Raw genomic sequence first — 16408 nt, 5'->3', positions numbered from 1 at the left:
TGGTAATGGACCAATTGCTTGCAAGGTTTGGACAGAATTTCTTCAGAAAGTATTTTTTTCTGTTTGGAGTGAGAGGGTGATCAAATCAGATGGAATAATGACATAAGAGCAATGCTCTGCCATTCCATGAGATCTTGGCTGGTCTGATAATCCTCAACTCCACTTTCCTGCCTATTTAACCCTTGATTCCCTTACCAAATAAAAATCATCTGTCTCTCTCAGCCTTGAATTTAACGATCCAGCCTTGATAGCCCACTATAGCAAAGAATTCCATTGAATCATAAACTTCTGCGAGAAGTTTCTCCTCATCTCTGCCTTAAAGTTTGTAGCCCTCGCTCTGAAATGATGCTCTCTGGACCTAGACTATCCTACAAGGGAAGCAATCTTTCTTCAACCCTTTTAATTTCTTTAAGAACCTTTATATGTTTCAATAAGGTAACCTCTCATTCTTCTACATTCTGACAAGTACAGGCCCAATCTACTCAATCTGTCCTCATAAGACAGCCCTTCCATACCTGGTATCAGACTAGTGAACTTCCTCTGCACTGCCTCTAATGCCAGCATATCTTCAATAAAGGATCCACAACTGTTAACAGTAATCCAGCTGGATGGTGATACTTGTGGAATGGTTTGGTGGGATTTGGGATGGTCAAGTAGAGACAGAGGATAGAATGGTAGTTGGGATTGCTAAGTGATAGGGTTGGATGGCAGCGGAGTAGGGGGTTAAGATAAACTGTGCCTGGTCAGGATAGGACTGATGACTTGCCAACCTTTGTCAGTTGGCAAGTTTGCATGTTTCAATTCTCATGCCAAAGGAGCTGCTCCATTTGTTCAGATAATGTAATGGAATCTCACAACACTGATGAATTAATAATCTTTCATTCTTGATTACGCTGCATCCTTTCTGTGATCTGTCACAGTAAGAAGAAGCTCTGTGCTGTTTATGGAAAATGGACAGAGTGTCTGTGGGCAGTTGACCCCAGTACATTTGATGCCTACAAAAAAAATGACAAGAAAAACTCAGAGGAAAGGAAGCTGAGCAAAACAGTAAGTATGGGATCGTTCTGAACTAATTTTAAAATGAACCATTCCAGAAGTTTGGCTGATTGATGTTATTCTTTACCCTGTGTAATAACAACCAGTAGCTCCAGAAAGGATTTGTATCGAACTGGATTCATTTCGGTTTGTTCTTAATTGGGTACCAGTTGCCCAAGAAACAGAAGAATTCTAATCATTCTCTGTGTATACCTCTAGAGCCTTGTCCCTCACCATCTCGAACCTCTTCCAGCTCTGCAGAACTCCACACTATCAAACCTCCCATGTTTTTGTATCTTCACCCCTCCCTTCATCCCATTGTTAGGGTTTGTATCTTCAGCCTCTCAGGCTCTTGCTATTGATTTCCTTCCCAAACATCTGACTTGCTCCATTTGCTTCACCTTCCTTATAATTTTGTAACATTTCCTGGCCTCAGCGAAGTGGGGTAGTATTTGAGGAGGAAAGGGAATAATGAAGTATTTCATCAGAGCAATGACTTGGAGAACGTCTCTCGTAATGGACGAGGATATGGTTGGGATACAGAAGGGCTTCCTTCTGAACCGAGGTGAGCTGTCATTTAGATAATTTAAAGGCCATGTTTACAGTAATTTTCCAGACCTCCTAGAATTTTGTCTGTGGCAGAGTAGCCCCCAGTTAATTTAGGAGGCATCTGGTCTGATGTAGGCAGTCTCCCTGGGGATGGAGACTATTGTAAATGAGAAGGCAAATGGGATGTAGGTCTTTCTTGCAATGGGAATATAAATGCAGGGATTTCTTGTAATAAACTGTGCTATGCAATGGTGTGAATGCAGTTGGAGTTTTGTATACAGTTTTAGTCTCCTGATTTAAGGAGACACCTACATTGAAGGAAGTTTCACTTGGCTCCTCCATGGAATGAGGATGATTTAATGGGGGAAGATTGAGCAAGCTCAATAGATAGTCGTTGGACCTCAAAGGAATGAGAGGTGAAGTTACTGAACCATATAAGATCCTGAGGGAGTCTCAGATTGGTTGAACTAGGGGACACTTTCAAAATAATCAGTCTCCCGTTTGGGACTGAGATGAGGAAAAAATGTCCTTGGAGAATTGTTAGTCTGTGAAATCCTCCTACCTCAAAAACAGTGACGGCTGAGTAGTTGAATATATTCAAGACTTGGTTTTACAGATTTGTCATAGACGAGATGCCCAGAAGTATGGGCAATTAGCAAGAAAGTGGAGTTGGGTATTACCAGGTTAACCATGGTTGTGGTTCTGTTTGCCAAGCTGGAAATTATTGTTGCAAACGTAGATGACATCTAGATGACATCCTCAGTGCTTGGGAGCCTCCTGTGAAGCGCTTCTGTGGTGTTTCCTCCGGCATTTATAGTGGCCTGTCCCTGCCGCTTCCGGTTGTCAGTTTCAGCTGTCCGCTGTAGTGGCCGGTATATTGGGTCCAGGTGTCGATGTGTTTGTTGATGGAGTGTGTGGATGAGTGCCATGCTTCTAGGAATTCCCGGGCTGTTCCCAGGGAATTCCTAGAAGCATGGCACTCATCACAAACTCCATCAACAAACACATCAACCTGGACCCAACATACCGGCCACTACAACGGACAGCTGAAACTGACAACCGGAAGCGGCAGGGACAGGCCACTATAAATGCCGGAGGAAACACCACAGAAGCGCTTCACAGGAGGCTCCCAAGCACTGAGGATGTCACCTAGACAGGGGACGAAACGTTTGCAACAAAAATTTCCAGCTCGGTGAACAGAACCACAACAACGAGCACCCAAGCTACAAATCTTCACCCAAACTTTGAGGTTAACCATGGCCTTATTCATGGAATAGTGGGAATGGTGGAGTAGATTTGAGGCCCTAGCTATCCTATTACTGCTCCTACTTTTGGAACTTATGAAGGCTCCATGACCCTAGGTTGTGTCACTGGATAGGAAAGACTATTCCTGAGAGTCCAGTGGAACACCTAAGGATCTGCCTACTTGTTCCTGCATAATTCAACTTTCTACTTCTGTCTTCAAGCGAACCTCTGTGTTGAGGTGCCGTTTGATACCTGACTTTCCTCTGCTGTATCCATCTCTCCTAATGGGTATCCAAGGCTCCAGAGCTACCAACAGTCAGATTGGGCCTGAATTATCTACACCCCACAGACAGTCTGGAAGCAGCCTTCAGGAAGATGTTAAAACATTTGACCAAGTTTAGCCTTTAGATCCCCATTTGATGCTGAGCTCGGTGTCCTGAAGCCCCATGTTAAGTCTTCAACCATTTGATGCACTGAAATCCTTCAGTAAAGTCAATTCAACATAGTCCTACCAAACCATGGGGCTACTTTCTTTAGAAACCAATGGTGATGGTTTTACCTGAGGGTCACCATGCCTCAGGAAAGGGAAGAGGTCGAGAGAGTCCTTCATGGTAATCTCAGCTGGTGTGGGAATTGAACCCATTCTGTTGGTTTCACACTGCATTGCAAATCAGCCATCCAGCCGACTGAGCTAACCAACCCTCAAAAACCCTTCAGTAAACCTTATTGCTTGAGTCTCCTATCTAATCTCCTGCAGTTAATCACAATTATTCAGATTGGAGTGATGCTAAATGCAGTAAGAAGGCTATAGGTTTTCTTAGTAATGTCTTAAAGTGATCAGTATCCATTTCTTCTTCTCAGTCCCTTTGCCCATGATGCATGATCTGTAACTATTTATCGGAAATGGTATTTTCAAAGACTTTGCAGTACTGTATTCATATTTGTTGAAAGTAACCTGGTTTTATTGGTTATATAATAACATGCATCTTTTATGGTGCACTTATCCTAGCCAGTCGCTTCAGAGAAATCGCAACCAGATGAAATGCCACTGCCTGACAATTCTGAAAGTGTACAAGTTATACCAGGGAGTCGCCTGCTTTGGAAGATAACACCTAGACCACCAAACTCACAACAGGTTTGTCTCCAAATTCCTCGGGTATGATTAGGATTGGACCAGGGAGTCTCTAAAATTACTGGTAATACAGCTGGACCAAACATGCAGAGGTTTAGGCTCTTGCTATGAGGATATAGTCCAAAGAGGAGAAAGTGAGGACTGCAGATGCTGGAGATCAGAGCTGAAAATGTGTTGCTGGAAAAGCGCAGCAGGTCAAGCAGCATCCAAGGAACAGGAGAATCAACGTTTCGGGCATAAGCCCTTCTTCAGGAATGAGGAAAGTGTGTCCAGCAGGCTAAGATAAAAGGTAGGGAGGAGGGATTTGGGGGAGGGGCGTTGGAATTGCTATAGGTATAGTCCAAAACCAAACACAGCGTGGTGAAATTTTAAATATCTGCAATTGAAAGCAATGATTGCAACCGTAAAACTGTCACTGATTTTTATAAAATCAATCTCATTCTCTATTGCCTTTTAAGGAAGGACATCTGCCTTCCTTACATGGTTTGGCTTTTGTGTAGGTATTACTGTGTTACCCCCAACAATTTTATTGACTCATAACTTCCCTCTGAAATGGCCAAGTAAGTCATTCAGTTCAAGGACAGTTAGGGATGGGCAACAAATGCTGGCCTTGCCTGTGACACCCACATTCCATGAAAGAATAATGAAAAAAGATTACAATTTATTTGAAGTAATATGACAATAAATGGTACTGCTGTCTTAAGTATTTCAAAGTCACATTAAATGCTGCATTTCAATTAAAATCCATCTGTTCTCAAATTCTTACATTCCTCCTAAAGTCTCCATGTGTTTTATGCATTGCTGCACCCAGGTCTCCCCTTAACTATAGTTAGTGTCCATCCCTTCAGCCACCTCGATCCATGAATAGAGTTCTTCCTCGACATGAGCACAAAGTGTGGACTGATGTGCCAATACAGTGCTGAGTGACTGATGTGCTGTTAGAAGTACAGTCATTAGGATGAGATGGTAAACAGAGGATCGTGTCTGTTCCCTCAAAAAAACTCTCTCACTTACTACTTTGATGAAGACTGGTGTACAAGCCTGTACTTAAGCCTTGGTCAGCATTACAAACAAATCTGGTTATCACATGCTTGTGGCATCTTGCAGTGTGCAAGATTGAGATGCCTGCCATAACTCTGTTCTAAAGTGCTTCTTTGGCTGTAAAGTTCTTTGGTGTGCCCTGAGGTTGTGAAAGATGGCACAGAGATCAAAGCCTTTCTCATAGAGCCCATGTTAAGTGTCAGTAGTTTTCATTTCTGTGGCATTGGACTTGAGCTAAATCATTTTAGTAGAATGTTTTTGGAATATTTTTCAGATGTACAATTTCACCAACTTTGCCATGTCACTGAATGAGCTGGATAAAGAAATGGAGAGCCTTATCGCACCCACTGATTGTCGATTCAGACCTGACATTAAAGCAATGGAAAATGGTGATATAGGTATGATCAAATGTTAAGTTAGAAATAGTTCTAGGCGGAAACATGGAGGATTTTCTTTTACTTGGAGTCTCATTATCTATTTCTTAACATTAGGGAGTGTGTCAGTAAAACCTTTGGTCTCTTATCTGAGGAAAGATGCTCTGGCTGTTGAGGGAGTACAACAAAGATTTACTAGATTGATTAATGGGATGGCTAGGCAAAAGTGAGGACTGCAGATGCTGGAAATCAGAGTGGTGCTGGAAAAGCACAGCAGGTCAGGCAGCATCCGAGGAGCAGGGAAATTGATGTTTTGGGCAAAAGCCCTTCATCAGGAATGAAGGGTTTCCTGATTAAGGACTTTTGCCGGAAACATCGATTTTCCTGCTCCTCGGATGCTGCCTGACCTGCTGTGCTTTTCCAGCACCACTCTGATTAATGGATGGTAAGACTGATATATTTAATCAGTCTTACTATCCCATTCATCAGAACCTGGATGAATTAGGACTATATTCACCTGAGTTTAGTAAAATGAGGTGGGAATTCCAGATGCCTATGAACATCTAACAAAAAGACAGGGTAAATGCAGAAAGGATGATCCCAGTGACCCTGGAGACCATGACCAGGGCCACAGTCTAAGAAACCGAAGGGCCTGTTTCCACACTGTAAGTAATCTAATCTAATCTAAAACAGGTAAGCCATTTAGGAGTGAGATGAGAAGAAATTTCTGATCCAGAGAGTGGTAAGCCTGTGGAACTTTCTGCCACAGGCAGTGGTTAAGTCTAAAATATTGAATGTTTTCAAGGCGTTAGATATTGCTGTTTGGATTAAAGGGGTCAAAGAGTATGGGACGAAAGCTAGAACAGAACATTGAGTTGGGAATCAGCCACGATCATACTGAATGTCACAGTAGGCTTAAAGACCTGAATGACCTACTCCTGTCCCTGTTTTCTATGTTTCTATGACACAGTATAGCTAATAAAATGAACTTAAATTACTTAAAATTGTATAACAAATTTAAGATAAGATAATTGAGGGCAGTTCTCCTGACATCAGGAATTGTACACAAGTACCCTATCCTCCTTCCCATTATGCCCACTCCAGTGGCTTCCATTATATTCCTCCCTGTATATCAGATATTAAATGACTTGGGTACTTGATGTGCTTAAAAGTTTATTTGAATCAATGTGGCTACATGGGATGGCATCTTTTGGTACTTTCTGGTCTAAAGTTGGCTATTCTGTATAAGCAGAGGTATATCAACATAAAATCCAGAATTGAGTTGTTAATTGTATTATGCCAAAAAAAGTGTTATGAAAATAATAGAGTAGATTAATGGAATTCCTTCCTTAATACTGCTGATTGTCTTTGGATGGGTTTTTTGAAATGCAAGATTAAATAATAATAGTGTAATATCTGCATCTGAGGGTGGGTAGAATGGAGTATCATGCTGTGGATATAATTGGTGAGGGAACAATGATTCCTTGCCACCATGCCTCTCTTAAACTCATCCATTGTTCTAAAATATCAAACTGCATGTCCAAAATTCATAACTGATTGAGTAGTAATTTACTCTACATAAATGTTGGGAATATTGAAGTCATTGTCTTTGATCCCCATCACATATACTGCTGCCTAGCCATTGATTCTGTCCCTCCTAGTAATTGTATGTGGCTGCCTCAGTCTATCACAACTTTGCTAACCTGTTTGATCCAGAACTTCTCAAACACCTATCAATGCATTCCTCAAGATTGCTTGTTTCCACCTCCATAACATTGCCACTCTTTATGCTCCACCTGAAATCTTCTGGAACAAAAACCCTTATTCATGGCTTTGTTGCTTCCAGACTTGATAATTCAGATGTAAGCCTGTCCAGCCTTCTATGTTCTACCTTCTGTAACTTTGGTTATCTAAAGTTCCACTGCCTGTACTCTAAACTGCACCAAATGCTGTTCACTTCTTATCGCTTGCACGTTGAACCGCCTGGTTAAACAGCACCTCGATTTCAAAACACTCATCCTTGTTTTCAGACACTGTGGTGTTATTCTTCCCTAATTCTGTAATCTTCATCTCTCCACTTCTGAGATGTCTGTGCTAATCTGATTCTGGCTCTTGAACATGCTTTTAATCACTGCTTGGGTCCTGAGATTTGCAATTTCCTCCTTCAATCCCTCTCTCCTCCTTTCAGGCTCTCATTAAAACCCAACTCTTTTACCCAACATCTTGTGCCTGGTCGTCATATCTTGTTTTATGCTGCCTATATGAAGCATGTTAGCATGTCTTATTACACGCAAGGTGCTATATAAATCTAAGTTATTATAGTTGTCTGCATGGATTATCTGCAAGAAGGGCCTGTTCTGTGCTGTATTGTTCTATATTTGACCATTTGGGAATTTTAAAGAAGAAAACTACTCTGAGTTTCTATTTGTCAATCCTGCTCATGATACAAATGCAAGATAAATTTAAGTGCTGACTGCCAAAGCTGAACACACGTTACTACTAGGTCCATTACAGCAATGTAGTTGCTGGTTTAGCTACTGTGGAACTACAGATGAACACGCTTGTTTGACCTTTTATAGACTTAGCCAGTGAAGAAAAGAAGAGATTGGAAGAAAAACAACGAGCTGCTCGCAAACAACGAGCCAAAACAGACAACGACTGGAAAAACAAGTTAGTATTGAATCTTCTCAGTTATTAGTTATCTTTGGTTTTAGATATAATCAAGAGACAAGTTAAGCTATTTTCTCCATTTACTGCTGCTCCTATACAAAAAGTAAATTGAAAAATTAAAATGACTTCTGTATAAATTCAAATCCAGCTTGCCCTTTCAGAGTAGAGTTAATGATACTGAATAATTAATCAAACTATATGTTTAAGTTTTTGTTTGAGTTCCCAATAGCATTGACAGCCTGAATTAGATTAGTTCTCCCTGTAAATTTGGTTTTTCTTCATTTACAGGCTGTGGGTTACTGGCTAGGCTTGCCCCACTCCTGGTTACCCAGAAGGCAGTGAAGAGTTACATACATTACTGTGGATCTGGCGTAAACATGGGCCAGACCACATAAGGATGGCAAATTTTCATCCTTAAAAGACATTTGGGAACCACTGGGTTTTTTATGATCTACAATAATTACATGGTTGTCATTAGGCTAGTTTTTAATTCCAGATTTTTTTTTATTTCCATGAATTCTTGAATTCAGATTTCACCATTTGGCTTGGTGAGATTTGAATCCATGCCCCCAAGGTATTAACCAGAGCCTCTGGATCATTAGCATATTGACGTTACCACTATGCCGTCACCACCGATCCCTTATCCTGGGAATATGGCTCCTAGTTCTAGACTCTGTAATTTCCTTTTCTCTGCATGATCTCCAAAGTCCAACATTCAAGCATGGTTGTGACCTCCAAAGCCTGAAGTCAATGCTGGCATAATGTACACAGCCGAGCAGCTAAAGGGGATGTTACTCAATATCTACCCTGTCAAACCATCTAAGAATTTCATCCTCACATTCTTCAGAAAATATGGAGCCTTTTCTATTCAATCTCTGTGCCTGGGACAGCTCTATCAGCTCAACCAATCCTGTGAACCTATATTGCAGCATTTCTAAAAGAAGCTATTCTACAGGGGTATGGAGATGGAAACTATTCACAGTACTTCTGCCAAAGCTCCGTTTAATTCCAAGAGCCACGTCAGAATGGCAGAACAGACCCAACGTGCCTCATGGCCTAATTCTGCTGACATATCTTATGGCTTATCTTACAGTTGCCCTTCTACTCCAACGCCCTTGGTTATTAAAGATAACTTTTTCTAGGTCTAAGAATAACATGCCATCACAGGGAGGTGGTGGCATAATGGTAATGTCAATGTGCTGATAATCTAGAGGCTCTGGTTAATGTTCTGGAAGCACGGGTTCAAATCCCACTATGACAGTTAGTGAAATTTGCATTCAGTAAAAATCTGGATTAAAAAAGCTAGCCTAGTGTAATAAATCACAAATTCCTGTAAGAATATATCTGGTTCATTAATGCCTTTTAGGAAGGAGAACTGACATCCTTATCTGGTCTGGCCTATACATTACTCCAGACCACACACATCCAGACACCTCATCGACTGTGTCCGTTGCTCTCAATGTGGTCTCCTCAACATTGGGGAGACAGGACGCAAATTCATGGAACGTTTCAGAGAACATCTCTGGTACGTGCACCAAACAACCCCGCTGCCCTGTGGCCAACCACTTCATCTTCCCCTCCCACTCTGCTACCACCTCTCCTCTCCACCCTCTGATCTGACCTATCACCATTACCCCCTATACCTCATCCACCTCTCACCTTCCCAGCTACTTTTCACCAGCCCCAAACCCCACTCCTATTTATCTCTTAAGCCTTTCATCAGGAATTGGGGAAAAGGCTATTTCCAATACGTCGATTCTCCTGCTTCTCGGATGCTGCCTGACTTGCTGTGCTTTTCCAGCACCACATTCTGCGACTCTGACTCTCCAGCATCTGCAGTCCTCACTTTCTTCCAGACATACAGTAATACAGTTGACTCTTAACCAACCCCAGAAATGGTCAAACATACCACTCAGTTCAAAGGCAGTTAGGATGGGCCAGTGACTACATCTCATGAAAGAATTAATTAAGAAAATGTTTAGGAAAACAGCTAAAAATGTGTACAGTACATAAACTGGACACTAATTCAATTTTTTTTATCATCTGAGAGTATCAGATTTGAAGAACCATTTACTAGTTTCTCGAACATTTTTTTTTAAAATGAATTGCATGCAGGTGTCTAATTGAAGGCCTGTAAACAATCAGAAACTTTCAGTACTGTTTAGCACACCCTGCGGGTGTGGTTTGAAGGTGGTCTGGCTTTTGAGCACAATATCTTGACCATGATGTATTGTCAGTGCTGATTGCTGAACAGAATAATAATTTTGCAGTTGCACTTCTGTCAAGAATTTAAAACTGTAATGTCTAATCAGTTGGTTCAGTTCTGAGCACAGCACTGTTTTCAATTATCTTGAAGACTTGATTTATGCATGCAGGTTAGTGTTGTAAGTACAGGATTTCTGCGTGCCCCACTTTGAAAATTTGCACTTGTAATGAATCAGAATTAAATACTGATCCCATATTATGTAATAATCTATACTTCTTTCTACTGTTTCTCTAAAGGAACCAATTGGCAGAGGGTCCCAGGTTTGGCTTATTTGTATTTTATTGTTGGTTTTCTATCATTATTTTAAAATTTTAATTTCTTGGCATAACATTTTTTTCCACTGAAATGAACTCTTAACCATAGACCAAAATTGATAAGAAGTGGGCACTCCTATTTAAAACTGACTGACTGTGACCAGGCAGATAAAGACTAAGAGAAATTCACTGATAATTTCTATTTTTCTCAGATCACAGAACAGTCAGCATTACAGCAGAAATGTCAAAACTTAAAGAGGGGTATCTGAAGGCAGCACGGTTGCTCATTGGTTAGCACTGCTATCTCACAGCACCTGGGTAACAGGTTCGATTCCAGTCTCGGGCAACTGTCTGTGTGGCGTTTGCACATTCTCCCTCTGTCTGTGTGGTTATCCACAGTAAATTGCCCATAGTGTTAGGTGCATTAGTCAGAAGGAAATGGGTCTGGGTGGGTTACTCTTTGGAAGGTTGGTGTGGACTTGTTGGGCCGAAGGGCCTGTTTCCACACTGTAGAGAATCTAATCTAATCTAATATTGAGTGCATTTCAAATATTGATAGGTTTACCCAATCTTGGTTTGTGATTGGCTATTATTGTGATAAACAAGATGTTAGTGTCTTGGTAAAACTCTTGCTTCACTGCCAATTTGTCAGTTTCTTAGTTTTAAAAAAATATATAATGCCTCAAACCTGCTTTGTAGTTTTTGTAGGTGCTGATCATATTTACATGGCCATCTTGTTTACAGATTGTTTACAACACCAATACAGGCCACTCAGCCAGCAGATTATGCTTAACAAGAGATGTCCTCTAATCCCATCCCATCAGCATCACTTTCTCTTCCTTTCTTCCTTATTAATTCCTCCAGCCTTATTTTAAATACATCTGTACTTTTGCCTCAACTCTGCCTGGTTTGTCTAACTAAGTGTCTGTGACCATGAGAAAGATAATTTAGATTAGATTCCCTACAGTATGGAAACAGGCCCTTCAGCCCAACAAGTCCACACCAACCCTCTAAAATGGAACCTATCCAGACCCATTTTCCTACCTTACACTTACTAAAGCACCTAACACTATGGGCAATTTAGCATGGCCAATTCACCTGACCTGCACATCTTTGAATTGTGGGAAGAAATCGGACCATCAAGAGGAAACCCACGCAGACATTGGGAGAATGTGCAGACTCCACACAGACAGTCGCCGGAGGTGGGAATCGAACCTGGGTCCCTGGCACTGTGGGCTTACAGTGCTAACCACCGAGCCACTGTGCTGCCCCATGGTGGCAGACTTGATCAATTGTGCTATTTGTTTGGTTTAAGCAAGTACAGCAGTGATTTGGCATTATGGTGATTAGTTTTGAACATTGAGAACTATTGCTCATGTAATTCCAAATATTGGGGTGGTTTCTCCTTGACCTCAATTGGTCTCCATTCTGAAGGGCTCCTTGGTGCCATTCTCAGTCAAAAACAGTCTTGATGTGAATCAATAGCAGTATTCGTATGTCTGTGGCCACATTGAAGCAATGATGAAGTTTGAAACCAAGTGATTGTGGTGGAACCCAAAAGTATACATTGGGATGAAAGTTATTGGCAAGATGTTACCTAATCTGGAAATGTGTTGCTGGAAAAGCGCAGCAGGTCAGGCAGCATCCAGGGAACAGGAGAATCGACGTTTCGGGCATAAGCCCTTCTTCAGGAAGGGCTTATGCCCGAAACGTCGATTCTCCTGTTCCCTGGATGCTGCCTGACCTGCTGCGCTTTTCCAGCAACACATTTCCAGCTCTGATCTCCAGCATCTGCAGACCTCACTTTCTCCTCAAAGATGTTACCTAATGTCAAGTTTAATGTTAGCTTCAATAATTCTACTGATGATTGGGAGTTGCTAGTAGCACAATCATTAGCTGAATTATATTTTTTAACTTGTCATATCTAGGTATCTTGTATATGACTAGAAAGGAACCAAATAGAATTGCCCACTGTTTCTGGTCAAAGTAGTATGCAAGCACTTCACACTTGAATCTTGCACTCGTGCTGGACTGCAGCATATTCTGAGGGTGGCTCAGGTCCATGGATTGCCTCCTCGAATCCGAGCGTATAATTGCTCCATCGTTCCTAATCTGATGTGAAGGGAATTCAAGGGTTTTTTTACTTGGTGACACAGTTCCTTCCATAAATCCATAAGACAGGAGCAAAAGTAGGTCATTTATCCTCTTCAGCTTGTTCTGCCATTCTATGAGATCATGGCTGACCAGTTAATCCTCAATTCCACTTTAATGCCTTATCTACTTTCCCTTACTGATTAAAAATCAGTATTTCAGCTATGAATATACTCAACAGCCCAGTCCAAACAGCTCTCTGCGGTAAAGAATTTCACAGATTCACTACAGTCTGAAAGATTCTTCCTCAGCTCTGTCTAGAATGGATAAACCTTTATTCTGAGATTATACCCTTATTAAGCAAGTGCTGCTTCAGAGCAGTGTTGGTGCTATTGTCCATCACTTTGATGTTTGAGAATCCATTGATGGGATGATAATTGGCTGGCTTAGATTTTTCCTGTTTTTTGTGTGCAGGACATATCTGTCAATATTCCACATTGTCAGGTAGATGCCAGTGTTGTAGCAAACCTGAACAACTTGGCTTGAGTGTGGCAAGTTCTAGAATTTGTGTCTTCTGTACTATTGCCAGAATGTTGTCAGGTCCCACTGCCTTTACAGTATCCAATTATTGATGATGTGTTGGGTGAATTGATTTAATGGAGACTAACATCTGTGGTGGAGATCTCTGGAGGTGGTTAAGGGAGATCATCCACTCGGCACTTATCAGGGGATTGTTGCAAATGCCTCATCCTTATCTTCTGCCTCCTTTATTTTCCCTTATCCCAAATGGCTAGCTTTTCCCACTAACCTCGTACGTGGACCTTCAAAGGTCTTCTGAAAGACAGCCTATTCACTGGATTTCCCTTATCTATTCTACTAGTTATATAGAGAGCAGTACAGCGTGGAAACAAACTCTTCGTTCCAACTTGTCCATGTCAACCAGATATCCTAAATTAATCTAGTCGCATTTGGCCCATATTCTTTTAAACCCTTCCTATTCATGTACCTATCTGGATGTCTTTTTAAATGTTGTAATTGTACCAGCCTCCTTCACTTCCTCTGGCAGCTCATTCATACCCACGCCACCCTCTGCGTGAAAATGTTTTCCCAGAGGTCTCTTTTTTAAATCTTTCCCCGCTCACCTTGAACCTATGCCCTCTAGTTTTGGACTCCCCAGCCCTGGAGAAAAGACCTTGGCTATTCACCCTATCCATGCCCCTCATGATTTTATAAGCCTCCAAAAGGTCACTCCTCGATGTTCCAGGGAAAATAGCCCCAACCTGTCCAGCCTCTCCCTATAGCTCATACCCTCCAATCCTGGCCACATCCTTGTAAATCTTTTCTGAACCCTTTCAATAGCAGGGAAACCAGAATTGCGCACACTATTCCAACAGTGGCCTAACCAATGTCCTGTACAGCCACTACATGACCTCCAAACTCCTATACTCAATGCACTGACCAATAAAGGCAAGCATAGCAAACACGACCTTCACTATCCTGTCCACATGCAACTCCACTTTCAAGTAACTACAAACCTGCACCCCGCGGTCTCTCTACTCAGCATCACTTCCCCAGGACCTTACCATTAAGTGTACAAGTCCTGCCCTGATTTACCTTTTCTAAAATGCGACATCTCACATTTATCCAAATTAAACTCCATCTTCCACTCCTTGGTCCATCCTAGTCTAGTAAATTTGTTAAGCATGATTTGCCATTCATAAACCCAATTGGACTTTGTCCAATTCCAATAATACTTTCCAAATGTTCTGTTATCATGTGCTGGTTTGTAATTCTGTTTTTTGCCTGTCCCTTCCTTTTCAAGTCGTGGGGTTACATTTGCGATGTTTCAATCTGTAGGTACTGCTCCAAAGTATATAGAATTTTGATTACGTGAAATGTTGTGGAACAGGACCTAGCAGGAGACCATGATAGAGGAATCTGGGGCATTGATTGATAGAAACGAGTGAAAGTGTGAATCCCATTGCCAGAGTAGCCTGCATGACATTTCTTTCAAATTGGACCAGCTATCAAATGATGCTGAGTGACATTTTACTTTCATTCATTCAGGGGATGAGTGTTGCTGGCAAAGACAGCATTTGTTGTCGGTCACTAATCATCCAGAATTGGATGCCTTGCTAGGGCTATTTCAGATGGCAATTGAGAGTCAACCATGTTTCTCTGCATCAAGAGTCACATATAGGCCAGACTTGGTAAGAATGATAGATTTCCCTTCTCAAGGGCATTTTTAACTGGACTTCTTTTTAAGCGCAGCCATCTGATAATGTGGTCACAAATACTGCTGCTACTGTTTTTTAAAATATCCAGATTTACTTGATCAGTTGAATTTACATTTTAGTTATTGTGGTGAGATCTGGCTGAATTCCTGACCCTGGGTCTTGGGATTGCCAGTCTAATAATGCAATTACCATATTGTTTCATCAGCTGGAAGTCAATTCATGCTTGTTAAATGTAAAAAAAAAGGTCTGTTTATAAATTAAATGAACAAGAAATAAAGTACCATTTCTTCCTAGTATAACAATATACAATATTTAATGAGCTATTAAAGTTCAATCAAATTCTTTCTTCTTGCTTTTACCTAACTGAATTGTTTAAAGTCAGCTGTTGTGCTTACATAACAGTTGCACTAGATAACTTCGGACAAGGCTTTTAATGGTCCAGAATTTATCTGAAGTAGAACACTAGCTCTAATGCTGTTATCAGCTATGGACGCCAACCTGTTGTCCTCAGTACACAGAACTAGCAAACATAGCAATTGAAAAACCCTGAAATTCGCAACTACAAAAATCAGAATGTGAAGCCAGTGCTATAACTGAAACTAGTAGCTGCTTTCTATAGAAATGGTGATTTCATTTCAGTGGGGTACATTACCATTTTACGTTGGTCTTTACTGAATGAATTCTCTCTAAGTTGTATGTCATGACATCATTTTGCTAGTTTGAACGTCTGACGGGCATGCCCAGACTCTAAATCCTCCATGGTGCATTCTTTATTGCAAAATTGTAATGGATTTATTAATATTTGATTTGTGAAATAAATTTTACTTTAGTCAAGCATTTTGTTGAGTTATAACCTATAAATATAAATATTTGAAGAATGCAGCATATCTTTTGCTAACTAAATCTAATACATTTTGTTCTGTGCATGCATTCCCTTAGAACAGTGGTGTCCAACCTTTTGAGTGTGTAACAGGTGGTCAGGGATAGATAAGCACATCTAAACCAGTCAATGGATTGGAGAGTTAGACATTAGGTGCTCACCTTATGACCATGCTTTTCTCTTAATAGAACAGTACAGGCCCTTTGGCCCTCTATGTTATGCCGGCCTTTTACCCTACTAAGATCAAACCAACTTACATACCTTTCATAGAACATTACAGCGCAGTACAGGCCCTTCGGCTCTCCACGTTGCGCCGCCCTGTCATACTAATCTGAAGCCCATCCCACCTACACTATTCCATGTACCATATGCCTGTCCAATGACGACTTAAATGCACTTAAAGTTGGCGAATCTACTACCGTTGCAGGCAAAGCATTCCATACCCTTCGTACTCTGAGTAAAGAAACTACCTCTGACATCTGTCTTATACCTATCTCCCCTCACTTTAAAGTTGTGTCCCCTCGTGTTTGTCGTCCCCATACTTGGAAAAAGGCTCTCCCTGTCCACCCTATCTAACCCTCTGATTATCTTGTATGTCTCTATTAAGTCACCTCTCAACCTTCTTCTCTCTAAC

General features: G+C 41.2%; 1 protein-coding gene across 4 annotated transcripts in view; it reads left to right on the top strand.

Annotated features, from left to right (window-relative positions):
• The window catches only part of osbpl1a (oxysterol binding protein-like 1A), a 205354-nt gene that overhangs the window by 183879 nt on the left and 5067 nt on the right, over positions 1 to 16408 (top strand). For 3 of the 4 annotated variants that reach the window (XM_043687608.1, XM_043687611.1, XM_043687610.1), the window contains exons 24-28: positions 921 to 1047; positions 3839 to 3964; positions 5277 to 5400; positions 7956 to 8046; positions 10549 to 10572. In XM_043687608.1, the coding sequence (XP_043543543.1) occupies positions 921 to 1047; positions 3839 to 3964; positions 5277 to 5400; positions 7956 to 8046; positions 10549 to 10572 (492 nt within the window). The remainder of the gene's footprint in view (positions 1 to 920; positions 1048 to 3838; positions 3965 to 5276; positions 5401 to 7955; positions 8047 to 10548; positions 10573 to 16408) is intronic. The other variant, XM_043687612.1, reaches the window with a different exon arrangement.

The sequence above is a fragment of the Chiloscyllium plagiosum genome, chromosome 4, assembly GCF_004010195.1.
Source record: "Chiloscyllium plagiosum isolate BGI_BamShark_2017 chromosome 4, ASM401019v2, whole genome shotgun sequence".
In the NCBI taxonomy this organism is placed as follows: domain Eukaryota; kingdom Metazoa; phylum Chordata; class Chondrichthyes; order Orectolobiformes; family Hemiscylliidae; genus Chiloscyllium; species Chiloscyllium plagiosum.
Note: the sequence above shows the minus strand (reverse complement) of the source record. Positions and strands in the feature narration are given on the sequence as shown.